We start from the raw sequence: 20,387 nt of genomic DNA, 5'->3' as shown, positions 1-20,387 counted from the left end.
AAGCATGACCAGCAGGGAGAAAGCCACTGGCTCCCAGGACAGGCAGACCCAGGTTGGCATAGCATGTGGGGAAAGGGTACAGCAGCGTTATCCACATGCACTCACCAGGCGAGAAAAACTGTCCAAATGCCCTGCAGAAGCAGGGAGTAGAGAAGTGGGAGCTGGGGAAGCCAGTGGGTCTCAGGGTGGTGAGGACTGAGGAGGACACAGTGGACATGCTGAAGGTTGGCAGGCTGCTGGGGAGCACTGCGGGGGTGCGGGTGGTCCCCAGGGTGGACGAGCTGGGAACCGTGGAGCCAGTGACTGTGGGTGTCGTGGCCGTGGTGGTCAGCACTTTGGGGGTGTGAGCTGTTCCCAGAGTGGAGGAGGCGGTGGCCGTGGAGCCGGTGGGCACGGTCACGGTGGCTGTAGCGGTTGGCTCTGTGAGGATCCAGGTGGTCCCTGGGGTGGAGGACGGGGTGGCCGTGGGGCCACTGGCTGCAGTTGTAGTGGCTGCTGTGGTCAGCTCTGTGAGGATCCAGGTCGTCCCCGGGGTGGAGGAGGGTGTGGCCGTGGAATTGGTGGCCCTTGTCGTGGTAGCTGTGGTGGTCAGCACTGTGGAGGTGTGGGTGGTCTCTGGAGTAGAGGAGGTGTGGATTGTGGACCTGGTGGACATGGGTGTGGTGGTCTGTGCTGGGATGGTCCAGGTGGTCCACAGGGTGGAGGAGGGGATGGGTGTAAAGCTGGTAGCAGTGGATTTTGTGGCTGTGCTTGTCAGCACTGGAAGGGTGGTTGCAGTCCTTGGACTGGAGGAGGAAGTGGCTTTGGAGCTGGTGGCTGTGGGTGTGGTGGCCGTGCTGGTCAGCACTGGGGGGATGGGTGTTGTCCCTGGAGTGGAGGAGGGGGTGATGGTGGAGCCGGTGGCTGTGATCGTAGTGGCCGTGGTGGTCAGTGGTGGGGGAGTACCAGGGGTCTGTGTGCTAGAGGAGGGTGTTGCCATAGAACCAGTGGCCACAGTTGTGGTGGTGGTGGTCAGCACTGTGGGGGTGTGGGTGGTCCCCGGGATGGAAGAGGGGGTCACCGTGGAGCCACTGTTTGTGGGTGTGGTGGTTGTGCTGATCCACACTGGAAGCGTGCGTGCCGTCCCTGGGCTGGAGGAGGGGGTGGCTGTGAAGCCTGTGGTTGTGGTAGTCAGCACTTTGGTAGTGTGAGCTGTTCCTGGGGTGGAGGAGGGGGTGGCCGCAGAGCCGGTGGCCCCGGTTGTGGTGGCCATGGCGGTAAGCACTTTGGAGGTGTGGGCAGTCTCTGGCGTGGAGGAGGGTGTGGCTGTGGACATGGTGGTCGTGGGTGTGGTGGTCTGTGATAGGCGAGTCCAGGTGGTGCCCAGGGAGGAAGAGGGGATGGCTGTAAAGCTGGTAGCTGTGGGTGTGGTGGCTGTGCTTATCAGTGCTGGAAGGGTGGTTGCAGTCCCTGGACTGGAGGAGGGAGTGGCTTTGGAGCTGGTAACTGTGGGTGTCGTGGCCGTGGTGGTCACATTTGGGGTGCCAGCAGTTGCCCGGGTGGAGGAGGCGGTGGCCATGGAGCCGGTGGGCACCGTCACGGTGGCTGTAGTGGTCGGCTCTGTGAGGATCCAGGTGGTCCCTGGGGTGGAGGACGGGGTGGCCATGGATCCAGTGGATGCAGTCGTAGTGGCTGTTGTGGTCAGCTCTGTGAGGATCCAGGTCGTCCCCGGGGTGGAGGAGGGTGTGGCCGTGGAATTGGTGGCCCTTGTCGTGGTAGCTGTGGTGGTCAGCACTGTGGAGGTGTGGGTGGTCTCTGGAGTAGAGGAGGTGTGGATTGTGGACCTGGTGGACATGGGTGTGGTGGTCTGTGCTGGGACGGTCCAGGTGGTCCACAGGGTGGAGGAGGGGATGGGTGTAAAGCTGGTAGCAGTGGATTTTGTGGCTGTGCTTGTCAGCACTGGAAGGGTGGTTGCAGTCCTTGGACTGGAGGAGGAAGTGGCTTTGGAGCTGGTGGCTGTGGGTGTGGTGGCTGTGCTGGTCAGCACTGGGGGGATGGGTGTTGTCCCTGGAGTGGAGGAGGGGGTGATGGTGGAGCCGGTGGCTGTGATCGTAGTGGCCGTGGTGGTCAGTGGTGGGGGAGTACCAGGGGTCTGTGTGCTAGAGGAGGGTGTTGCCATAGAACCAGTGGCCACAGTTGTGGTGGTGGTCAGCACTGTGGCGCTGTGGGTGGTCCCTGGGATGGAGGAAGGGGTCACCGTGGAGCCTCTGGTTGTGGGTGTGGTGGTTGTGCTGATCCACACTGGAGGCGTGCGTGCCGTCCCTGGGCTGGAGGAGGGGGTGGCTGTGAAGCCCGTGGTTGTGGTAGTCAGCACTTTGGTAGTGTGAGCTGTTCCTGGGGTGGAGGAGGGGGTGGCCACAGAGCCGGTGGCCCCGGTTGTGGTGGCCATGGCGGTAAGCACTTTGGAGGTGTGGGCAGTCTCTGGCGTGGAGGAGGGTGTGGCTGTGGACATGGTGGCTGTGGGTGTGGTGGTCTGTGATAGGCGGGTCCAGGTGGTGCCCAGGGAGGAAGAGGGGATGGCTGTAAAGCTGGTGGCTGTGGGTGTGGTGGCTGTGCTTATCAGTGCTGGAAGGGTGGTTGCAGTCCCTGGACTGGAGGAGGGAGTGGCTTTGGAGCTGGTAACTGTGGGTGTCGTGGCCATGGTGGTCACATTTGGGGTGCCAGCAGTTGCCTGGGTGGAGGAGGCGGTGGCCATGGAGCCGGTGGGCACCGTCACGGTGGCTGTAGTGGTCAGCTCTGTGAGGATCCAGGTGGTCCCTGGGGTGGAGGATGGGGTGGCCGTGGATCCAGTGGATGCAGTCGTAGTGGCTGCTGTGGTCAGCTCTGTGAGGATCCAGGTCGTCCCCGGAGTGGAGGAGGGGGTGGTCATGGAGCTGGTGGCCGGGGTGCTGGGGCAGCGGCTATAGTTGCAGCAGAACACACGGATTTCATAGTTGAAGCACATCTTGAACTTCCCCACCTGCTCACGGTTCCTGCAGACCAGGCCAAAGTCCAGGCTGCATTCCACCACCTGGCCCAACTCCCGCAGGGGGACACCAGGCTGGGCCTGGGCACGGCACTCGAGGCCCAGGGGCTGCTCACAGACGGCCCTTCCGGCCGCACGGATGTTGGAGTAGGTGTCAAAGTCACCGCCAGAGGGCCCTGGCATGGGGTAGCTGTAGTCCAGCCAGTCCGACCAGGCACACTGGGGCTCACAGCCTGTGGTCACCACCGGGGTCGTGGGGGCCGGTGTGGGGCTGCTGGGCAGCAGGGTCGAGGTGCTGGTCTTGCTGGGTGTGGCCGTGGTCCTGGAGGTGGCCGTGGTGAGGCCCACGGTGGTCTTCCCTGGAGAAGGGGGTGACTCGGTGGTCCTGCTGCTAGGGTGAGGGCTGGACACGGCTGGAGTCCAGTAGGGGGTGGTACCAGTGGTTCCTGCTGGGGTGTGGGAAGTCACCGTGGATGGCTCTGTGATGTGGGTGGTGCCCAAGGTGGCCGAATTGCCCGAGGTGGCCAAAGTCCAGGCTGTGGGCACCGTGTGGGGACTGCTGGGGGACAGGGATCGCCCGTGTGTGGTGGCCGTGGTGTTCGGCACTGGGGGTGTGTGGGTGGTCCCTAGGGCAGAGGAGGGAGTCACTGTGCTGCTGGTGGCAGCAGGTGTGGTGGCAGTGGTGGTCAGCACTGGGGGCATGGGTGTTGTCCCTGGAGTGGAGGAGGGCATGGTGGTGGAGCCGGTGGCCGTGATCGTAGTGGCCGTGGTGGTCAGTGGTGGGGGAGTACCAGGGGTCTGTGTGCTAGAGGAGGGTGTTGCCATAGAACCAGTGGCCACAGTTGTGGTGGTGGTCAGCACTGTGGGGGTGTGGGTGGTCCCCGGGATGGAGGAGGGTGTCACCGTGGAGCCACTGGTTGTGGGTGTGGTGGTTGTGCTGATCCACACTGGAGGCGTGCGTGCCGTCCCTGGGCTGGAGGAGGGGGTGGCTGTGAAGCCCGTGGTTGTGGTAGTCAGCACTTTGGTAGTGTGAGCTGTTCCTGGGGTGGAGGAGGGGGTGGCCACAGAGCCGGTGGCCCCAGTTGTGGTGGCCGTGGTGGTAAGCACTGTGGAGGTGTGGGCAGTCTCTGGAGTGGAGGAGGGTGTGGCTGTGGACATGGTGGCCGTGGGTGTGGTGGTCTGTGATAGGTGGGTCCAGGTGGTGCCCAGGGAGGAAGAGGGGATGGCTGTAAAGCTGGTAGCTGTGGGTGTGGTGGCTGTGCTTATCGGTGCTGGAAGGGTGGTTGCAGTCCCTGGACTGGAGGAGGGAGTGGCTTTGGAGCTGGTGACTGTGGGTGTCGAGGCCGTGGTGCTCACATTTGGGGTGCCAGCAGTTGCCCGGGTGGAGGAGGCGGTGGCCATGGAGCCGGTGGACACCGTCACGGTGGCTGTAGTGGTCGGCTCTGTGAGGATCCAGGTGGTCCCTGGGGTGGAGGATGGGATGGCCGTGGGGCCAGTGGCTGCAGTTGTAGTGGCTGCTGTGGTCAGCTCTGTGAGGATCCAGGTCGTCCGTGGAGTGGAGGAGGGTGTGGCCGTAGAACTGGTGGCCTTTGTCGTGGTGGCCGTGGTGGTCAGCACTGTGGAGGTGTGAGTGGTCTCCGGAGTGGAGGAGGGGTGGATTGTGGACATGGTGGCCACGGGTGTGGTGGTCTGTTCTGGGAGGGTCCCGGTGGTCCCAAAGGTGGAGGAGGGGATGGGTGTAAAGCTGGTAGCTGTGGATTTTGTGGCTGTGCTTGCCAGCACTGGAAGGGTGGTTGCAGTCCTTGGACTGGAGGAGGAAGTGGCTTTGGAACTGGTGGCTGTGGGTGTGGTGGCCGTGCTGGTCAGCACTTTGGGAGGGGGAGCTGTTCCCGGGGTGGAGGTCGGGGTGGCTGTGGAGCCCATGGCCACAGTCGTGATGGCTGTAGTGGTTGGCTCTGTGAGGATCCAGGTCGTCCCCGGAGTGGAGGAGGGCGTGGCCATAGAGCTGGTGGCTGGTATGCTGGGGCAGTGGCCGTAGCTGCAGCAGAACACACGGATTTCATAGTTGAAGCACATCTTGAACTTCCCCACCTGCTCATGGTTCCTGCAGACCAGGCCAAAGTCCAGGCTGCATTCCACCACCTGGCCCAACTCCCGCAGGGGGACACCAGGCTGGGCCTGGGCGCGGCACTCGAGGCCCAAGGGCTGCTCACAGATGGCCCCTCCGGCTGCGCGGATATTGGAGTAGGTGTCAAAGTCCCCGCCAGAGGGCCCCGGCATGGGGTAGCTGTAGTCCAGCCACTCTGACCAGACACACTGGGGCTCACAGCCCGTGGTCACCACCGTGGTTATGGGGGCTGATGTGGGGCTGCTGGGCAGCAGGGTTGAGGTGCGGGTCTTGCTGGGTGTGGCCGTGGCCGTGGCCCTGGAGGTGGCCGTGGTGCGGCCCGGGGTGGTCGTCCCTGGAGAAGGGGGTGACTTGGTGGTCCTGCTGCTAGGGTGAGGGCTGGACAGGGCTGGAGTCGAGTGCTGGGTGGTACCAGTTGTTGCTGCTGGGGTGTGGGAAGTCACCGTGGAAGGCTCTGTGATGTGGGTGGTGCCCAAGATGCCCCAGGTGGCCGAAGTCCAGGCTGTGGGCACCGTCTGGGGACTGCTGGGGGGCAGGGACTGCCCCTGTGTGGTGGCTATGGTGGTTGACACTGGGGGGATGGGTGTTGTCCCTGGAGTGGAGGAGGGCGTGGTGGTGGAGCCGGTGGCCGTGATCGTAGTGGCCGTGGTGGTCAGTGGTGGGGGAGTACCAGGGGTCTGTGTGCTAGAGGAGGGTGTTGCCATAGAACCAGTGGCCACAGTTGTGGTGGTGGTGGTCAGCACTGTGGGGGTGTGGGTGGTCCCCGGGATGGAGGAGGGGGTCACCGTGGAGCCACTGGTTGTGGGTGTGGTGGTTGTGCTGATCCACACTGGAAGCGTGGGTGCCGTCCCTGGGCTGGAGGAGGGGGTGGCTGTGAAGCCCGTGGTTGTGGTAGTCAGCACTTTGGTAGTGTGAGCTGTTCCTGGGGTGGAGGAGGGGGTGGCCACAGAGCCGGTGGCCCCGGTTGTGGTGGCCGTGGCGGTAAGCACTGTGGAGGTGTGGGCAGTCTCTGGCGTGGAGGAGGGTGTGGCTGTGGACATGGTGGCTGTGGGTGTGGTGGTCTGTGATAGGCGGGTCCAGGTGGTGCCCAGGGAGGAAGAGGGGATGGCTGTAAAGCTGGTGGCTGTGGGTGTGGTGGCTGTGCTTATCAGTGCTGGAAGGGTGGTTGCAGTCCCTGGACTGGAGGAGGGAGTCGCTTTGGAGCTGGTGACTGTGGGTGTCGTGGCCGTGGTGGTCACTTTTGGGGTGCCAGCAGTTCCCGGGGTGGAGGAGGCGGTGGCCATGGAGCCGGTGGGCACCATCACGGTGGCTGTAGTGGTCGGCTCTGTGAGGATCCAGGTGGTCCCTGGGGTGGAGGATGGGGTGGCCGTGGATCCAGTGGATGCAGTCGTAGTGGCTGCTGTGGTCAGCTCTGTGAGGATCCAGGTTGTCCCCGGAGTGGAGGAGGGGGTGGTCATGGAGCTGGTGGCTGGTGTGCTGGGGCAGCGGACGTAGTTGCAGCAGAACACACGGATTTCATAGTTGAAGCACATCTTGAACTTCCCCACCTGCTCACGGTTCCTGCAGACCAGGCCAAAGTCCAGGCTGCATTCCACGACCTGGCCCAACTCCTGCAGGGGGACACCAGGCTGGGCCTGGGCGCGGCACTCGAGGCCCAGGGGCTGCTCACAGATGGCCCCACCTGCCGCGCGGATATTGGAGTAGGTGTCAAAGTCCCCGCCAGAGGGCCCCGGCATGGGGTAGCTGTAGTCCAGCCACTCTGACCAGACACACTGGGGCTCACAGCCCGTGGTCACCACCGTGGTTATGGAGGCCGATGTGGGGCTGCTGGGCAGCAGGGTCGAGGTGCGGGTCTTGCTGGGTGTGGCCGTGGCCGTGGTCCTGGAGGTGGCCGTGGTGTGGCCCGGGGTGGTCGTCCCTGGAGAAGGGGGTGACTTGGTGGTCCTGCTGCTAGGGTGAGGGCTGGACAGGGCTGGAGTCGAGTGCTGGGTGGTACCAGTTGTTGCTGCTGGGGTGTGGGAAGTCACCGTGGAAGGCTCTGTGATGTGGATGGTGCCCAAGGTGCCCGAGGTGGCCGAAGTCCAGGCTGTGGGCACCATGTGGGGACTGCTGGGGGGCAGGGATCGCCCCTGTGTGGTGGCCATGGTGGTCGACACTGGGGGGATGGGAGTTGTCCCTGGAGTGGAGGACGGGGTGATGGTGGAGCCGGTGGCTGTGATCGTAGTGGCCGTGGTGGTCAGTGATGGGGGAGTACCACTGGTCTGTGTGCTAGAGGAGGGTGTTGCCATAGAACCAGTGGCCACAGTTATGGTGGTGGTGGTCAGCACTGTGGGGGTGGGGGTGGTCCCCGGGATGGAGGAGGGGGTCACCGTGGAGCCACTGGTTGTGGGTGTGGTGGTTGTGCTGATCCACACTGGAAGCGTGCGTGCCGTCCCTGGGCTGGAGGAGGGGGTGGCTGTGAAGGCTGTGGTTGTGGTAGTCAGCACTTTGGTAGTGTGAGCTGTTCCTGGGGTGGAGGAGGGGGTGGCCACAGAGCCGGTGGCCCCAGTTGTGGTGGCCGTGGCGGTAAGCACTGTGGAGGTGTGGGCAGTCTCTGGCGTGGAGGAGGGTGTGGCTGTGGACATGGTGGCCATGGGTGTGGTGGTCTGTGATAGGCGGGTCCAGGTGGTGCCCAGGGAGGAAGAGGGGATGGCTGTAAAGCTGGTAGCTGTGGGTGTGGAGGCTGTGCTTATCGGTGCTGGAAGGGTGGTTGCAGTCCCTGGACTGGAGGAGGGAGTGGCTTTGGAGCCAGTGACCGTGGTGGTCACTTTTGGGGTGCCAGCAGTTGCCCGGGTGGAGGAGGCGGTGGCCGTGGAGCCGGTGGGCACGGTCACGGTGGCTGTAGTGGTCAGCTCTGTGAGGATCCAGGTGGTCCTTGGGGTGGAGGACGGGGTGGCCGTGGGGCCAGTGGCTGCAGTTGTAGTGGCTGCTGTGGTCAGCTCAGTGAGGTTCCAGGTCGTCCCCGGAGTGGAGGAGGGTGTGGCCGTGGGATTGGTGGCCCTTGTCATGGTGGCCGTGGTGGTCAGCACTGTGGAGGTGTGGGTGGTCTCTGGAGTGGAGGAGGGATGGATTGTGGACATGGTGGCCACGGGTGTGGTGGTCTGTTCTGGGAGGGTCCCGGTGGTCCCAAGGGTGGAGGAGGGAACGGGTGTAAAGCTGGTAGCTGTGGATTTTGTGGCTGTGCTTGTCAGCACTGGAAGGGGGATTGCAGTCCTTGGACTGGAGGAGGAAGTGGCTTTGGAACTGGTGGCTGTGGGTGTGGTGGCCGTGCTGGTCAGCACTTTGGGACGGGGAGCTGTTCCCGGGGTGGAGGTCGGGGTGGCCGTGGAGCCCATGGCCACAGTAGTGATGGCTGTAGTGGTTGGCTCTGTGAGGATCCAGGTCGTCCCCGGAGTGGAGGAGGGCGTGGCCATAGAGCTGGTGGCCGGCGTGCTGGGGCAGTGGCTGTAGCTGCAGCAGAACACACGGATTTCATAGTTGAAGCACATCTTGAACTTCCCCACCTGCTCACGGTTCCTGCAGACCAGGCCAAAGTCCAGGCTGCATTCCACGACCTGGCCCAACTCCCGCAGGGGGACACCAGGCTGGGCCTGGGCGCGGCACTCGAGGCCCAGGGGCTGCTCACAGATGGCCCCTCCGGCTGCGCGGATATTGGAGTAGGTGTCAAAGTCCCCGCCAGAGGGCCCCGGCATGGGGTAGCTGTAGTCCAGCCACTCTGACCAGGCACACTGGGGCTCACAGCCCGTGGTCACCACCGTGGTTATGGGGGCTGATGTGGGGCTGCTGGGCAGCAGGGTCGAGGTGCGGGTCTTGCTGGGTGTGGCCGTGGCCGTGGTCCTGGAGGTGGCCGTGGTGTGGCCCGGGGTGGTCGTCCCTGGAGAAGGGGGTGACTTGATGGTCCTGCTGCTAGGGTGAGGGCTGGACAGGGCTGGAGTCGAGTGCTGGGTGGTACCAGTTGTTGCTGCTGGGGTGTGGGAAGTCACCATGGAAGGCTCTGTGATGTGGGTGGTGCCCAAGGTGCCCGAGGTGGCCAAAGTCCAGGCTGTGGGCAGCGTCTGGGGACTGCTGGGGGGCAGGGACCGCCCCTGTGTGGTGGCCATGGTGGTCGACACTGGGGGGATGGGAGTTGTCCCTGGAGTTGAGGAGGGGTTGGTGGTGGAGCCGGTGGCCGTGATCATAGTGGCCGTGGTGGTCAGTGGTGGGGGAGTACCAGGGGTCTGTGTGCTAGAGGAGGGTGTTGCCATAGAACCAGTGGCCACAGTTGTGGTGGTGGTGGTCAGCACTGTGGGGGTGTGGGTGGTCCCTGGGGTGGAGGAGGGAGTCACTGTGGAGCCTCTGTTTGTGGGTGTGGTGGTTGTGCTGATCCACACTGGAAGCGTGCGTGCCGTCCCTGGGCTGGAGGAGGGGGTGGCTGTGAAGCCCGTGGTTGTGGTAGTCAGCACTTTGGTAGTGTGAGCTGTTCCTGGGGTGGAGGAGGGGGTGGCCACAGAGCCAGTGGCCCCGGTTGTGGTGGCCGTGGCGGTAAGCACTGTGGAGGTGTGGGCAGTCTCTGGCGTGGAGGAGGGTGTGGCTGTGGACATGGTGGCCGTGGGTGTGGTGGCCTGTGATAGGCGGGTCCAGGTGGTGCCCAGGGAGGAAGAGGGGATGGCTGTAAAGCTGGTAGCTGTGGGTGTGGTGGCTGTGCTTATCGGTGCTGGAAGGGTGGTTGCAGTCCCTGGACTGGAGGAGGGAGTCGCTTTGGAGCTGGTGACTGTGGGTGTCGTGGCTGTGGTGGTCAGCACTTTGGGAGGGGGAGCTGTTCTCAGGGTGGAGGTCGGAGTGGCTGTGGAGCCCATGGCCACAGTCGTGATGGCTGTAGTGGTCGGCTCTGTGAGGATCCAGGTTGTCCCCGGAGTGGAGGAGGGTGTGGCTGTGGAGCTGGTGGCCGGGGTGCTGGGGCAGTGGCTGTAGTCGTCACAGCAAAGCACACGCACGTTGTAGTTGAAACACATGTTGAACCTGCCTGTCTGGTCCTCGTTCTTGCAGGTCAGCCCCGTCTCCAGGCTGCAGGTCAGCACCTGCCCGACCTGGTCGATGCTTACCTCGGGGTAGTTCTCTGCCCGACACTCTATGCTCTTTGGTGCCCAGCACATCTTGCCCCCAGCAGCCCTGATGTTTTCAAAAGTTTCCATGTCCCCGCCTGCAACCCCTGAGGTTGGGAAGTCCACGTCAAACCACTCTGTCCACTCACACTTCGGTTGACAGCGGGTCGTGCCCTGGCTCGTGGTGGCGTTAGTCAAGGGGCTCATTGTCGTCTCTGTCCTGGGCGTGCTGGTCTTGGCCTGAGAGGTGGACAGCTTGCTCGTTAGTGTTGGCGCCAGGCTCGTGGTCCCCGGCCCTTTGGAAGCGGTGCCGGCTGTGCCTGTCGGGTGAGCTCTGGAGGTTGCCATTGTTGTTGGGGCCAGCGTGGGTGGCTGTGAGGGGCGCCATGTGCCCAAGCTCCCCGTGGTCCCTGGAAGGGCTGAGCGTGTTGGAAGGCTGGATGTGGCCACCTCTGGGACCGTGGGTTCTGTGGGGCCTGCAGGCGTCGTGGGGCCTCCCGTGGTGGCTGTACCAAGGGTGCTTGTGTATCTGGGGGATGTCAGTCCTTCTGAGAGGGTGGGGACTGCTGTGGTGCTGGCCGGGGGAGCCCTGGTCACCCCCGGGCTACTCGTAGGCTGCAGTGTTGAGAACAGGGCCTGGGTGGTGGTGGTGGTGGCCGTCTCCAGCTCTGTGGTCGGTGGCGGGGTCGTGGCACGTCCCCTGCAGTGGTCGTCCCTGCAGCAGAGGACCCGGATCCTGTAGTTGTAGCACATCTTGAAGACGCCCTCCTGCTCCCAGTTCCTGCACACCAGGCCGAAGCGGACGTCACAGTGCACCTTCTGCCCCACCTGTGCCAGGGTCCAGTTGGGGAAGCTCTCGGCCTGGCACTCTATGTCCTTAGGCTGCTGGCATAAGTGCCCCCCAGTGGCCCTGATCTTATCGTAGGACTCAACGTCCCCTCCAAGTTGTTCAGACTTGGGGTAGTCCTCATCAAACCACTCTGTCCACTGACACCGGGGCTGGCAGGTGGTGGTACCTGGGGCCGAGGGTGTGACCGTCATGGGGCCTGAGCTGGACCCAGTCTGCGAGGTGAGGGCCGCCGTCGACCGGACGCTCGGGGTCACCCATAGGGTGGTCTTTTCGGTTGCTGTGGTCTGGGTGGGGGTAGGCACAGCAGGCTCCGTGCTGGCACTGAGGGAGGGCTGGGGGCTGGTGCCTGGGGCCGGGGAGGGGCCACAGGGCACGTATTCGCAGCAGAGAACCCGCAGCTCGTAGTCGTGACAGAGCGGGGGGCTCTGCTGGCTGTTAGCGCACATCAGCCCCCGCATGCGGTCACAGTCCACCTGCTGGCCCAGCTCCTCCAGCGGCATGTCGGGAAGCTGCCCCGCCCGGCACTCGATGTCAGCCGGCACAGGGCATACCTGGTACCCTCTCTGCCTCAGGTTTTCAAACGTCTCAAAGTCTCCGCCTCCCAGGCTGGGCTCTGGGCGGTGCCCATTGTACCAGCTGGACCAGTGGCAGACCTCGCGGACACACACGGTGGAGACCGGGAGGGCCGGGCCTGCAAGGGGCATGGGAAAGGGGTCCTGGCTCAGCATCCTCCAGTCCTGGCCTCACAAGGTGGAGGGGCCCCAGAGGACCCTTTCCCCAGGGCTGGCCCTGCCCCTGTGGGATACTGGGGACCCCAGTGCCTGCCTCAGCCTTGGTTAGAGCCGTTTCTGCATGAGGGACTGGGGCCTGGCAGCCTGGCCTTGAGGGAGCCGGCTGGCTGGGATAGGCCGTGCTGAGGGATGGGACGGAGTCCGGGAAAGCTTTATTGTCCCCTTGGGGTATCCCATCAATCATTGTGCTGAGGCTTCGTGGGGAGCCCCTGGAGACACGCAGGGTGTTGAGGGGCCGTGCACCCCTAGACAGAGCCCGGAAGGTCAGTGGATTGGGACTGTCGCTACTATCCAGGGCACCTGCACTAAGAGCCCAGGGGGTCCTCCTTGTCGCCCAGACGGGACTGGGCCTCAGGAGAGCCAGGCAGGGCTTACTTGTCGTGGAGTGGGGGACCCAGGCGGTGGTGAAGGTGAATGGCGTTGTGGCCGGAGTTCCAGGACATGCCACAGCCTTCCTGATGATGGTGCCATTGCTTCCGCAGATGGCGATCAAGCAGGCGCCAAGCCCATCGGTGGTGTTGTAGATGACGTCCTGATAGCTGTAGGTCCTGTCCTCATAGGTGCAGGTGCAGGCTGGGGATGGAGCCGGCAGAGTCACCCAGGGCCTCTGAGCCCCTGGCCCCAGCCTTCACCGGCCCACTAACCCCCCGGCCCTTCCTTACCCTCAAGGCTGTGAGCGCACTGGATGCCACTGGGTGTGCAGTTACTAGGGGTGGGGGAGAGGCGAGCTGAGGGCCTGGGGGGCAGCCTGCAGGGCCTGCTCCCCAGCCCTGCTCCCCCAGCGCCACCTGCTTCCCACCCCCTCACCAGCTCTGGCAGTTCTCCGCTGTGGGGACCCTTGCACTGACATCATAGTAGTTTCCATCCTTGTCGTAGCAGCCACACTGGGCCACGCACTTCATCTGGTCCTCATTGAAGAAGGGCTGGCTGGGTGGGCACTTCGGGTAGCAGCCTAGGGCCGGCAGGGTGAGCAGAAGACTCACCAGGGCCCTTTAGTCTCTCCAGCCAGGGGCTCCATGCTGCAGGGAGTAGCCACCCCCCACCAGCCAGCAGGGGCCTGCCCTCAAGGCTTGCATTGTGCAGTTTACAGGAGCCTACACCGCGTCCCTGGGGATCCCCGCCCCCCCCACGTACACTCGGGAACCCAAGGAGAGGAGGCTCCATCCAAGAAAGGCTGCCCCTCACCTTCCAGGCCAGGCAGGTCCACCAGGCAGTGCCCACTGGGGTTCCGGCAGGTTTTTAGGCAGGGTGCCCCGCAGGGCTGGTAGTGCCACTCACAGCCCCCATGTGGGTTGTAGAAGTCACAGAACAAGGCTGGGGCACAGAGGGCAGAGGCTAAGGAGGCGCCCACCGGCCCTCACCCCTGTTGTGCAGGGCAGCCCCTACCCCGGGCGTGGGGGCCGGTGTCCCCAGAGCCAGACCCAGGCTTGTCCCAGACATGCAGGGCCTCGGGCCGGGTGGTGCCTCACCTTCCCCTCCACTCCCCAGCCCTGCCCTTGGAACTCTTGTCCCCTAGGAGCTGTCTCATGCTGGGGCAACCTGTCTGGTGGTTTTGCACAGGTCTTCCTCTGTGCATAGGGACGTGTGCACTCACATGGAGGCACATGCGTGTTGGACGTCTGTGTGCGGCTCAGGCCCAGGTCAATGCACCTACGGAGGCTGCCACACCTTCTCCCCTGCCCCGGCAGCTCCACCCTTCAGCACCACGGACAGAGCCCGACTCACGGCAGGTGTCCGGAGTCCGCCAGGACACACACAGGCCCGCGTCGTGGCAGGCCTGGGCGTAGGCAGCCACAGCCGTGCAGAAACACTCGCAGTCGCCACCCGAGTCGCAGGCACACGCGTCGTTCACGCAGGCCTCGTAGTACTTGGTGGAGTCAACCTGCGGGTGAGGCCAAGGTGCAGCTCAGCCAGGACAATGGCCCCTCTGGCCAGGGGGTGGCTGGCCCAGGGCCAGTTGCTAGAACCATCTGTATTTCAACACCCCCCATGGCAGCTCTCTGAGCTCCTGGGGCCTGGAATACCTCAGAGCGTGCCCCAAATGGGAGCTGCCCCAGCACTTCTCCAGCCCACCTGTGCCCTCGTCCACCTATATCCCTGCCCACCTGCCCATCTGCCCACCTGTCCATCTGCCCACCTATGCACCTGCCCACCTATGCGCCTGGCCATCTGCCTGCCTTCACATGTGCTCTTTGGATCTTTCTATCACATGGATCTGGTCATGTGGCCCACAGGTTTCAAACCCATGTGGAGCATAGCACCCCTGCTCACCCTCTGCCCTCGCCCCCACCTCCCTCCGCTGCAGTCGTACTGGCCTCCTTTCCACCTGGGGGCCTTCCCTCCAGCGGACCCAACCCCCGGCCAGGGCCCTCCACATCCTAGCATCCGACCACCCAGCACCCGCCGCGTTTCTGCCTCCTCTGGAAGCTCTGTGAGGGTCAGCCTCGTCCCCTGATCACTGGGGTGAGCCCAGAATATGCCAGGCTATTCCAGGCACCCAGTGAATGTGCACTAAGGAAGGAGTGGTCACTTCCTTTCCAGACCAGCCACGCGGGGAGCTGAGCTGTGAACGCGTCCTGACCATGGGAAGCTGCCTGCTTCCTCCAGGCAGCCCACACCCCTCCCAGGCCCCATCTGAACCTGGGCTCAGCTTTGTCAGGCCACAGGACCTTCCAAGGGGTCACCAGCTGCCTTCTCAAGAGGGCAAGCGGCAGCCAACATGAGAGTGCTTCAGGGCCTCCCACGAGCGAGTATGCCCACTGCTGCCCCTACGCCAGCCCCTCATCTCAGCTCCTGAGCCACCATGCTGTGTGCCTAAGTGGGCACTCAAGTCTTCCTTAAGATGACAGGAAACTGCTTTTTGGTTTTTTGTTGTTTTGTTTTGAGACAGAGTCTCACTCTTTTTGCTTAGGCTGGAGTGCAGTGGCACGATCTTGGCTCACTGCAACCTCCTCTTCCCAGGTTCAAGTGATTCTCCTGCCTCAGCCTCCCGAGTAGCTGGGATTACAGGCACACACCACCACACCCGGCTATTTTTGTATTTTTTGTAGAGACGGGGTTTCGCCATGTTGACCAGGCTGGTCTCAAACTCCTGACCTCAGGTGATCCACCTGCCTCAGCGTCCCAAAGTGCTGGGATTACAGACATGAGCCACCGCGCCCAGTCAGGAAACTGCTTTTTGGAAGTCTCTGCTTAAGGCAGATCTCTGATTCCTCCCTGGCTGAGCGGGGAGCCAGGCTGGCATTCCAGTTTGTGCTGAGGACTGGGCAGGTCTGGGGATCGTAGATGAGGGTGGCTGGGGCCACACAGAGGGCTGCCCCTCCCTGTGAGCCTCTGGGTGTGACTGAGGCTCTGGTCAAAGGAGTGGCCGGGAAACAGCCAAGATGGCTTTGTGCCAGGGGCAAGAGGCACAGGTGTGGGGCTGACGGGAGATCCGGACTTGGGACCTGACATCCAGGACCGTGTGCCGTGGGACATGGTCAGACCCTCCTTGGGGCGCTGCTGTCTGCCCAGAAGACCCAGTTCTTGGCGGGAAGGAAGCAGCTGCCATCCCCACCAGACCCTGCCTGCCAAGACCAGAGCCCCACCTGGGAGCGGCAGGCGGCGAAGGTGGGGCCGTGGAGGATGCTGCACTGCTTCTGGGCCCAGGACTTGCGGAAGGGGTTGGCCGTGCAGGGGTCCTTGGGCGCCAGGGCGTCCGGGCAGGAGGGGGAGAGCTTCCAGCTGTTCCCAAACTCCAGTGCGTCCCCCACCACGGACCGGCTACGTGTGGCAAAGTCATTGATGGCATTGTCGTCGAAGTTCCCGCACAGGCCGCAGACCCTGCCCTGCAGAGGCAGCGAGAGAGTGGGGCCCTGGAGCTGGGGCCACAGGCACCCGTGGGAGGCAGCACAGAGCCCACCCTGGGCTCCAGAGCCCTCGGGGGATGGAGGGAGGGCAGCCGGTTCCCCAGGCAGTGCCTGGTGAACTTGCAGGAGACAGGTGTGCAGTGGGTCCCTGGGTGGGCTGCTGGGTGGCACCTGCTTCCCTGCAAAATCCTCTGCCCACTGTGGAGGCCACAGGCAGGGCCCTCACCAGCCAGGCTCACGCACCCACGGGTCAGCGAGTCCCACAGGCCCACCTGGCACCAGGGTTTCTGTCACTGTGAGAGGGTCCTGCAGGGCCTAGGAGTGCACGGCCCGAGCTCACCTTGTAGTCCTGGTGCAGTCGGATGAACACGCTGGTCTTCCGGTCCCAGGACACGGCCATCCCGTGGGTCTCAATGACCAGGAAGATCCCCATGTAGCGGATCTTGTAGGGTGGGTCCCCACCCGGCCCTCTCGCCACTGCCTTAAAGGTCCCCTCTTGGAGGATCAGCTCGTAGCTCTGCAGGGGAGGTAGACGCTGCCGGAAGCCGACCCTGTGGCCCCCAGGGAGGGGCCTGAGACCCAGGGATGCCCCACCCAGTGCTCTGCAGGTGCGCACGGGCTCTTAGCACAAGGGGCTGGCGTTAGGGATGAGCTGGGTCCGTGAGACCCTCAGCGAAGGTTTGGCAAGAGGCTAGCCAGGAAGTGCTGGGAACAGGGGCTGCCTGGGAACCTTGGGGCTGCACGGGAGCAGCAGAGGCTGCAGTAGGCCCGCTCCACCCCACCCTGCTCCCCATCCAGCCCTGCAGCCCCCACGCCCTCACACCAGCCTCCCCTGACCCGCTGCGGTCCTCAGCCCCTCCCGCCATCTGCAGGGAGCATCCCGGCCAGCGGCGCTGCTTTATCCCCTGGGAGCTCCGGCCCCCCTTTGCTGGAGTGGGTGTCTCTGGGTGTGGCAGGGTGAATCGCGGCTCCTGAAAATGCCTGTCCACATGCGAACTCCCAGAACCTCGGCCCGGGCCCTCACTGGGAGAAAGCATCTCTGCAGACGGGATTAAGTGAAGCATCTTGAAATGAGATCATCCTGGACTACCTGGGGGGGGGGGGGGTGCCCTAAATCCAATGACCAGTGTCCTTACAAGAGACAGAAGAGAAAAACAAAGAGAAGACAGACGCAGACACAGCGGGAGGCCACAGGCAGCCACAGCCCAGGGACGCCTGCCGCCCGTGAAGCTGGGAGAGGCAGGAAGGACCTCCCCAGACCCTCGACAGGGAGTGTGGCCCTGCCCGCCTGGATCTCTGACTTCCGGCTCCAGGACTGAGAATGCATTTCTGTTGTCTAAGCCCCCTGGTTTGTGGCTGCTTGGAACAGCAGCCCGGGGCCAGGACACTGCTGAGAACCTGTGGGTGCAGCTAAAGCCTCACGAAGCTTCCCTGGGGGCCGGCTCGTTGGCTGCAGGGTCGGCGGGGCTCACAGCTGGGGCCGTTCTCACCTCCACGAAGAGCTTGATGGCCTTGGAGCAGGTGGTGCCGGTGGTCCCACAGGGGATATTCTCGGTGACGATGCGGAAGGTCCCGTGGGTGGTGTTGTCCCCACAGTAGTCCTGGGCCAGAAAGAGACAAGCTGCTGGCCGCAGGCTGGAGTGCGCCCAGCCTGCAGGAGCGGGCGAGGGGGCGGCGTACCTGGGCCAAGATGTACTCGCAGCTGCCTTCAAAGCTGTAGCGATCGCCGTCAAAGGTGATGAAGTGGCCATCCCCGTAGGCCACGCAGGTGCCCAGGCAGAGCCGGTGGCTGCACTCCCACCTCCGGTTCCTGCAGGTGCTGCGAGGGGCCACAATGGTGCCTGCTCACAGGGGCCTGCTCTCCCGGCCTTCCTGAGACCCGGCACCCAGGCCTGTGCAGGTCAGCACGGGGCCTCAGCCTCCCCAGGCCCAGCCTGATCCCTCCTCCGTGGAAGGAGTGGTGTCCCCCACTGTGAATGCAGGGCACGCAGCCCCACCAGGCTCCTGGTAGCACCACGGCCCCTGGGCCACCTTCCAGAGGATGCACAGGACGGCCCATGGCTTTCCTAGCAACTCTCTCCTGCCACGGCCCCACCTCACCCTGGCCAGCTGGCCCCCTGCCCTCCCCGCCCGCTGCCCTCCCCGCCCGCTGCCCTCCCCGCCCCCGCCCTCCCCGCCCCCGCCCTCCCCGCCCGCTGCCCTCCCCGCCCCCGCCCTCCCCGCCCGCTGCCCTCCCCGCCCCCGCCCTCCCCGCCCGCTGCCCTCCCCGCCCCCTGCCCTCCCCGCCCGCTGCCCTCCCCGCCCCCACCCTCCCCACCCGCTGCCCTCCCTGCCCCCGCCCTCCCCACCCGCTGCCTCCGAGACACTCATGACCCACCAGGTGTTGCAGTCGACCCTGATGGTCTCTCCAGGCTTGTAGGTGGCCTCGTTGTGCACACAGGGGCAGTCCTCCTCGGCAATGCAGCCCCCACTCCCATCCGACACCAGCCCCGGGGGACAGACACAGCCGGACACGCAGTGTGTGCTGAACTGTGGGGCCCAGGCAGGTACCGGTCAGGGCTGGACACCAGGGTGGACAGGTGTCACTCACCCTCTGGGACAGGCGCACCCAGCAGTGCCCAGGGCAACGCATGGGCCAGAGTGGAGCTTCCAGGTGGGTAAGTGTCTCCAGGACCACCAGATCCCTGGGCTCGGGAGCTGCGAAAGCTGGGACCCCTTCCCTGCCCACCCCTCCCTGAAGCATGGAACTCACACAGCCCACGTCCAGCGTGTGGCAGCTCCGGAGGCACTCGGCCCCAGGGGTGCCCGCCGAGCTGTTGCTGCAGTCCAGGTACACCATGGGGGCTGCACACCCTGGGGACAGAGCTTGGTGGGAGGGGTCCTGGGGAAGGGCAGCCATGGCCCTCAACTGACCCCAGGCAGCCCTGAGCCTGTCCTGCTGATCAAGTTAACGGCCCCCGAGCCAAAGCTTCCATGACACCTGCAGCCCCCAACCCCAGGACACCCCGGCCACACTGCGGGGCAGAGACCCACTGGCCCCTCCGTCCCTGGCGTGTCAGGGCATGGGTGAGGACTGACCTGGCCCGGCAGGGCTCAGGTGGGGTGGGGCAGGGTGGGGCGTGTTGGGGCCGGGCCAGGCAGGGTGGTGCGGTGCAGGGCGGGGCGGGGCGGGGCAGGGCGGGGCAGGGCAGGGGTGGCACTTACCTGTGCTTTTCTGCAGAGAGGCTCCCAGGCAGCTTAGCTTCCCACCCGCACATGAACTACAAGAGACGGACGGCACAGCCTGGACCTGCGGTCCTCACCCCGCAGACCCCACCCCTGGGCTTCCGAGCCCCCGCCGAACGCTGGGCCTCCCCAGCCTGGCCACCTCCTTGTAAGGCCAGACGGTGCCTGCTGCTGTGTTTGCTGGGAGCCCCCAAATCCCCTGGAGGCACATGGGTAAATACACACAGGGGGGCAGCAAAGCAGCCAGGACCCTGGGGTTAGGAGCGGCCTTTGAGCCCAGGGTGGGAGTGGGGGCCACCCACCTTTCCTGGCAGGGGCTGCCGTGTGGACCCAGCTGAGAACAGCCAGCAGGTGTCCTCCCAGGGCCACCTCCTCTCCTGACCTCTTTCCCAGCTGGGAATTTTCTCTTCAGAATGTGCTGGGTCCACCCTGCCCCACTCTCCCCAGCCTGGCCCCTCGTGTCTCAGAACCCTCAGGGGGAGGCACAGAAGCCTTCGGGGAGGGCGGGAAGTGGCTTTGAGGAGCACCTGGGGGCCTGCTTTCCCCCCAGACCCTTACCACACGGCGTCTTCGTCGTGCACCACCTCTCCAGGAGCCAGCACGGTGCCGTGAGCATAGCAGGGGCACTCCTGGGCGGGCACACAGGCGCCCGCGTCATTGAGGAAGGTGCCCGCGGGGCAGGTGCAGCCGTCCACAGGCACGAAGGAAACGCTGCAGGTGACGTCGGCCTCACTCAGGCCGCGGCAAGTGGGCTGGCAGGCATCCACCACGTAGGCGTAGCGCTGGGACTTGGGGCAGTTCTGCATGTACTTGGCTATGGTCAGTGGGGCCAGGGGGGACAGGTCAGCGGCCGAGCAGCCTGACCAGCCCCCATCTTCAACTCAGCATCCCCGTCTGTGACGTGGGGATTGCAAGGGCATGAGGTTCTTGCGAGGCTGGGATGAGGAAGTGCAAAGCTCTGGGCTGAGAACCGTGTGAGTGACGGCTGCTGCCGGCCAGGGTCCCCCGCACCCCCACGCAGTGTGGACACATCCCACCCCCAGCGCGGGCACTCACTGCAGACGCCGTCCCTCCAGTCGCTGAGCTGCACACCCTTGGTGGCACAGGCGTGCACGTAGGAGGACAGCGCAGCACACAGGCAGTCCTCGCTCCGCTCACAGTTGCAGGTGTCAAACATGCAGTTCTGCGGAGGTGGGAGGCGTTGGGGCGTCAGAGACCCCAGCCTGCCAGGGCTCCCCCACCCATCCTGCCCAGGCGTGGGGGTCTGGCCTCACAGCCTCTCACCGAGTGGAAGGGCTTGGGGTTGATGACGGAGTGGCAGCGCGAGAAGGCACTGTTGGGGTCGGTCAGGCGCGAGCACCAGTGTCGGGCGTAGTTCTCTGTGGGGAAAACCTGGCCTCATCTCCATGCCCTGCCCCGAA

At 64.5% G+C, this 20,387-nt stretch overlaps 1 protein-coding gene across 1 annotated transcript in view; it reads right to left on the bottom strand.

The window, feature by feature from the left end:
- The window catches only part of MUC5B (mucin 5B, oligomeric mucus/gel-forming), a 40,089-nt gene that overhangs the window by 9,729 nt on the left and 9,973 nt on the right, over nt 1-20,387 (bottom strand). The window contains exons 16-31 of the mRNA XM_063710824.1: nt 20,251-20,345; nt 20,023-20,149; nt 19,525-19,780; nt 18,946-19,001; nt 18,494-18,594; nt 18,119-18,270; nt 17,422-17,560; nt 17,232-17,342; nt 16,082-16,258; nt 15,481-15,720; nt 13,619-13,775; nt 13,079-13,207; nt 12,701-12,845; nt 12,556-12,599; nt 12,269-12,466; nt 106-11,793 (exon numbers count right to left, since the gene is read on the bottom strand). Coding sequence (XP_063566894.1) covers nt 106-11,793; nt 12,269-12,466; nt 12,556-12,599; nt 12,701-12,845; nt 13,079-13,207; nt 13,619-13,775; nt 15,481-15,720; nt 16,082-16,258; nt 17,232-17,342; nt 17,422-17,560; nt 18,119-18,270; nt 18,494-18,594; nt 18,946-19,001; nt 19,525-19,780; nt 20,023-20,149; nt 20,251-20,345 — 13,815 coding nt within the window. The remainder of the gene's footprint in view (nt 1-105; nt 11,794-12,268; nt 12,467-12,555; nt 12,600-12,700; nt 12,846-13,078; nt 13,208-13,618; nt 13,776-15,480; nt 15,721-16,081; nt 16,259-17,231; nt 17,343-17,421; nt 17,561-18,118; nt 18,271-18,493; nt 18,595-18,945; nt 19,002-19,524; nt 19,781-20,022; nt 20,150-20,250; nt 20,346-20,387) is intronic.

The sequence above is a fragment of the Gorilla gorilla genome, chromosome 9 (assembly GCF_029281585.2).
Source record: "Gorilla gorilla gorilla isolate KB3781 chromosome 9, NHGRI_mGorGor1-v2.1_pri, whole genome shotgun sequence".
NCBI classification, from domain to species: Eukaryota; Metazoa; Chordata; class Mammalia; order Primates; family Hominidae; genus Gorilla; species Gorilla gorilla.
Note: the sequence above shows the minus strand (reverse complement) of the source record. Positions and strands in the feature narration are given on the sequence as shown.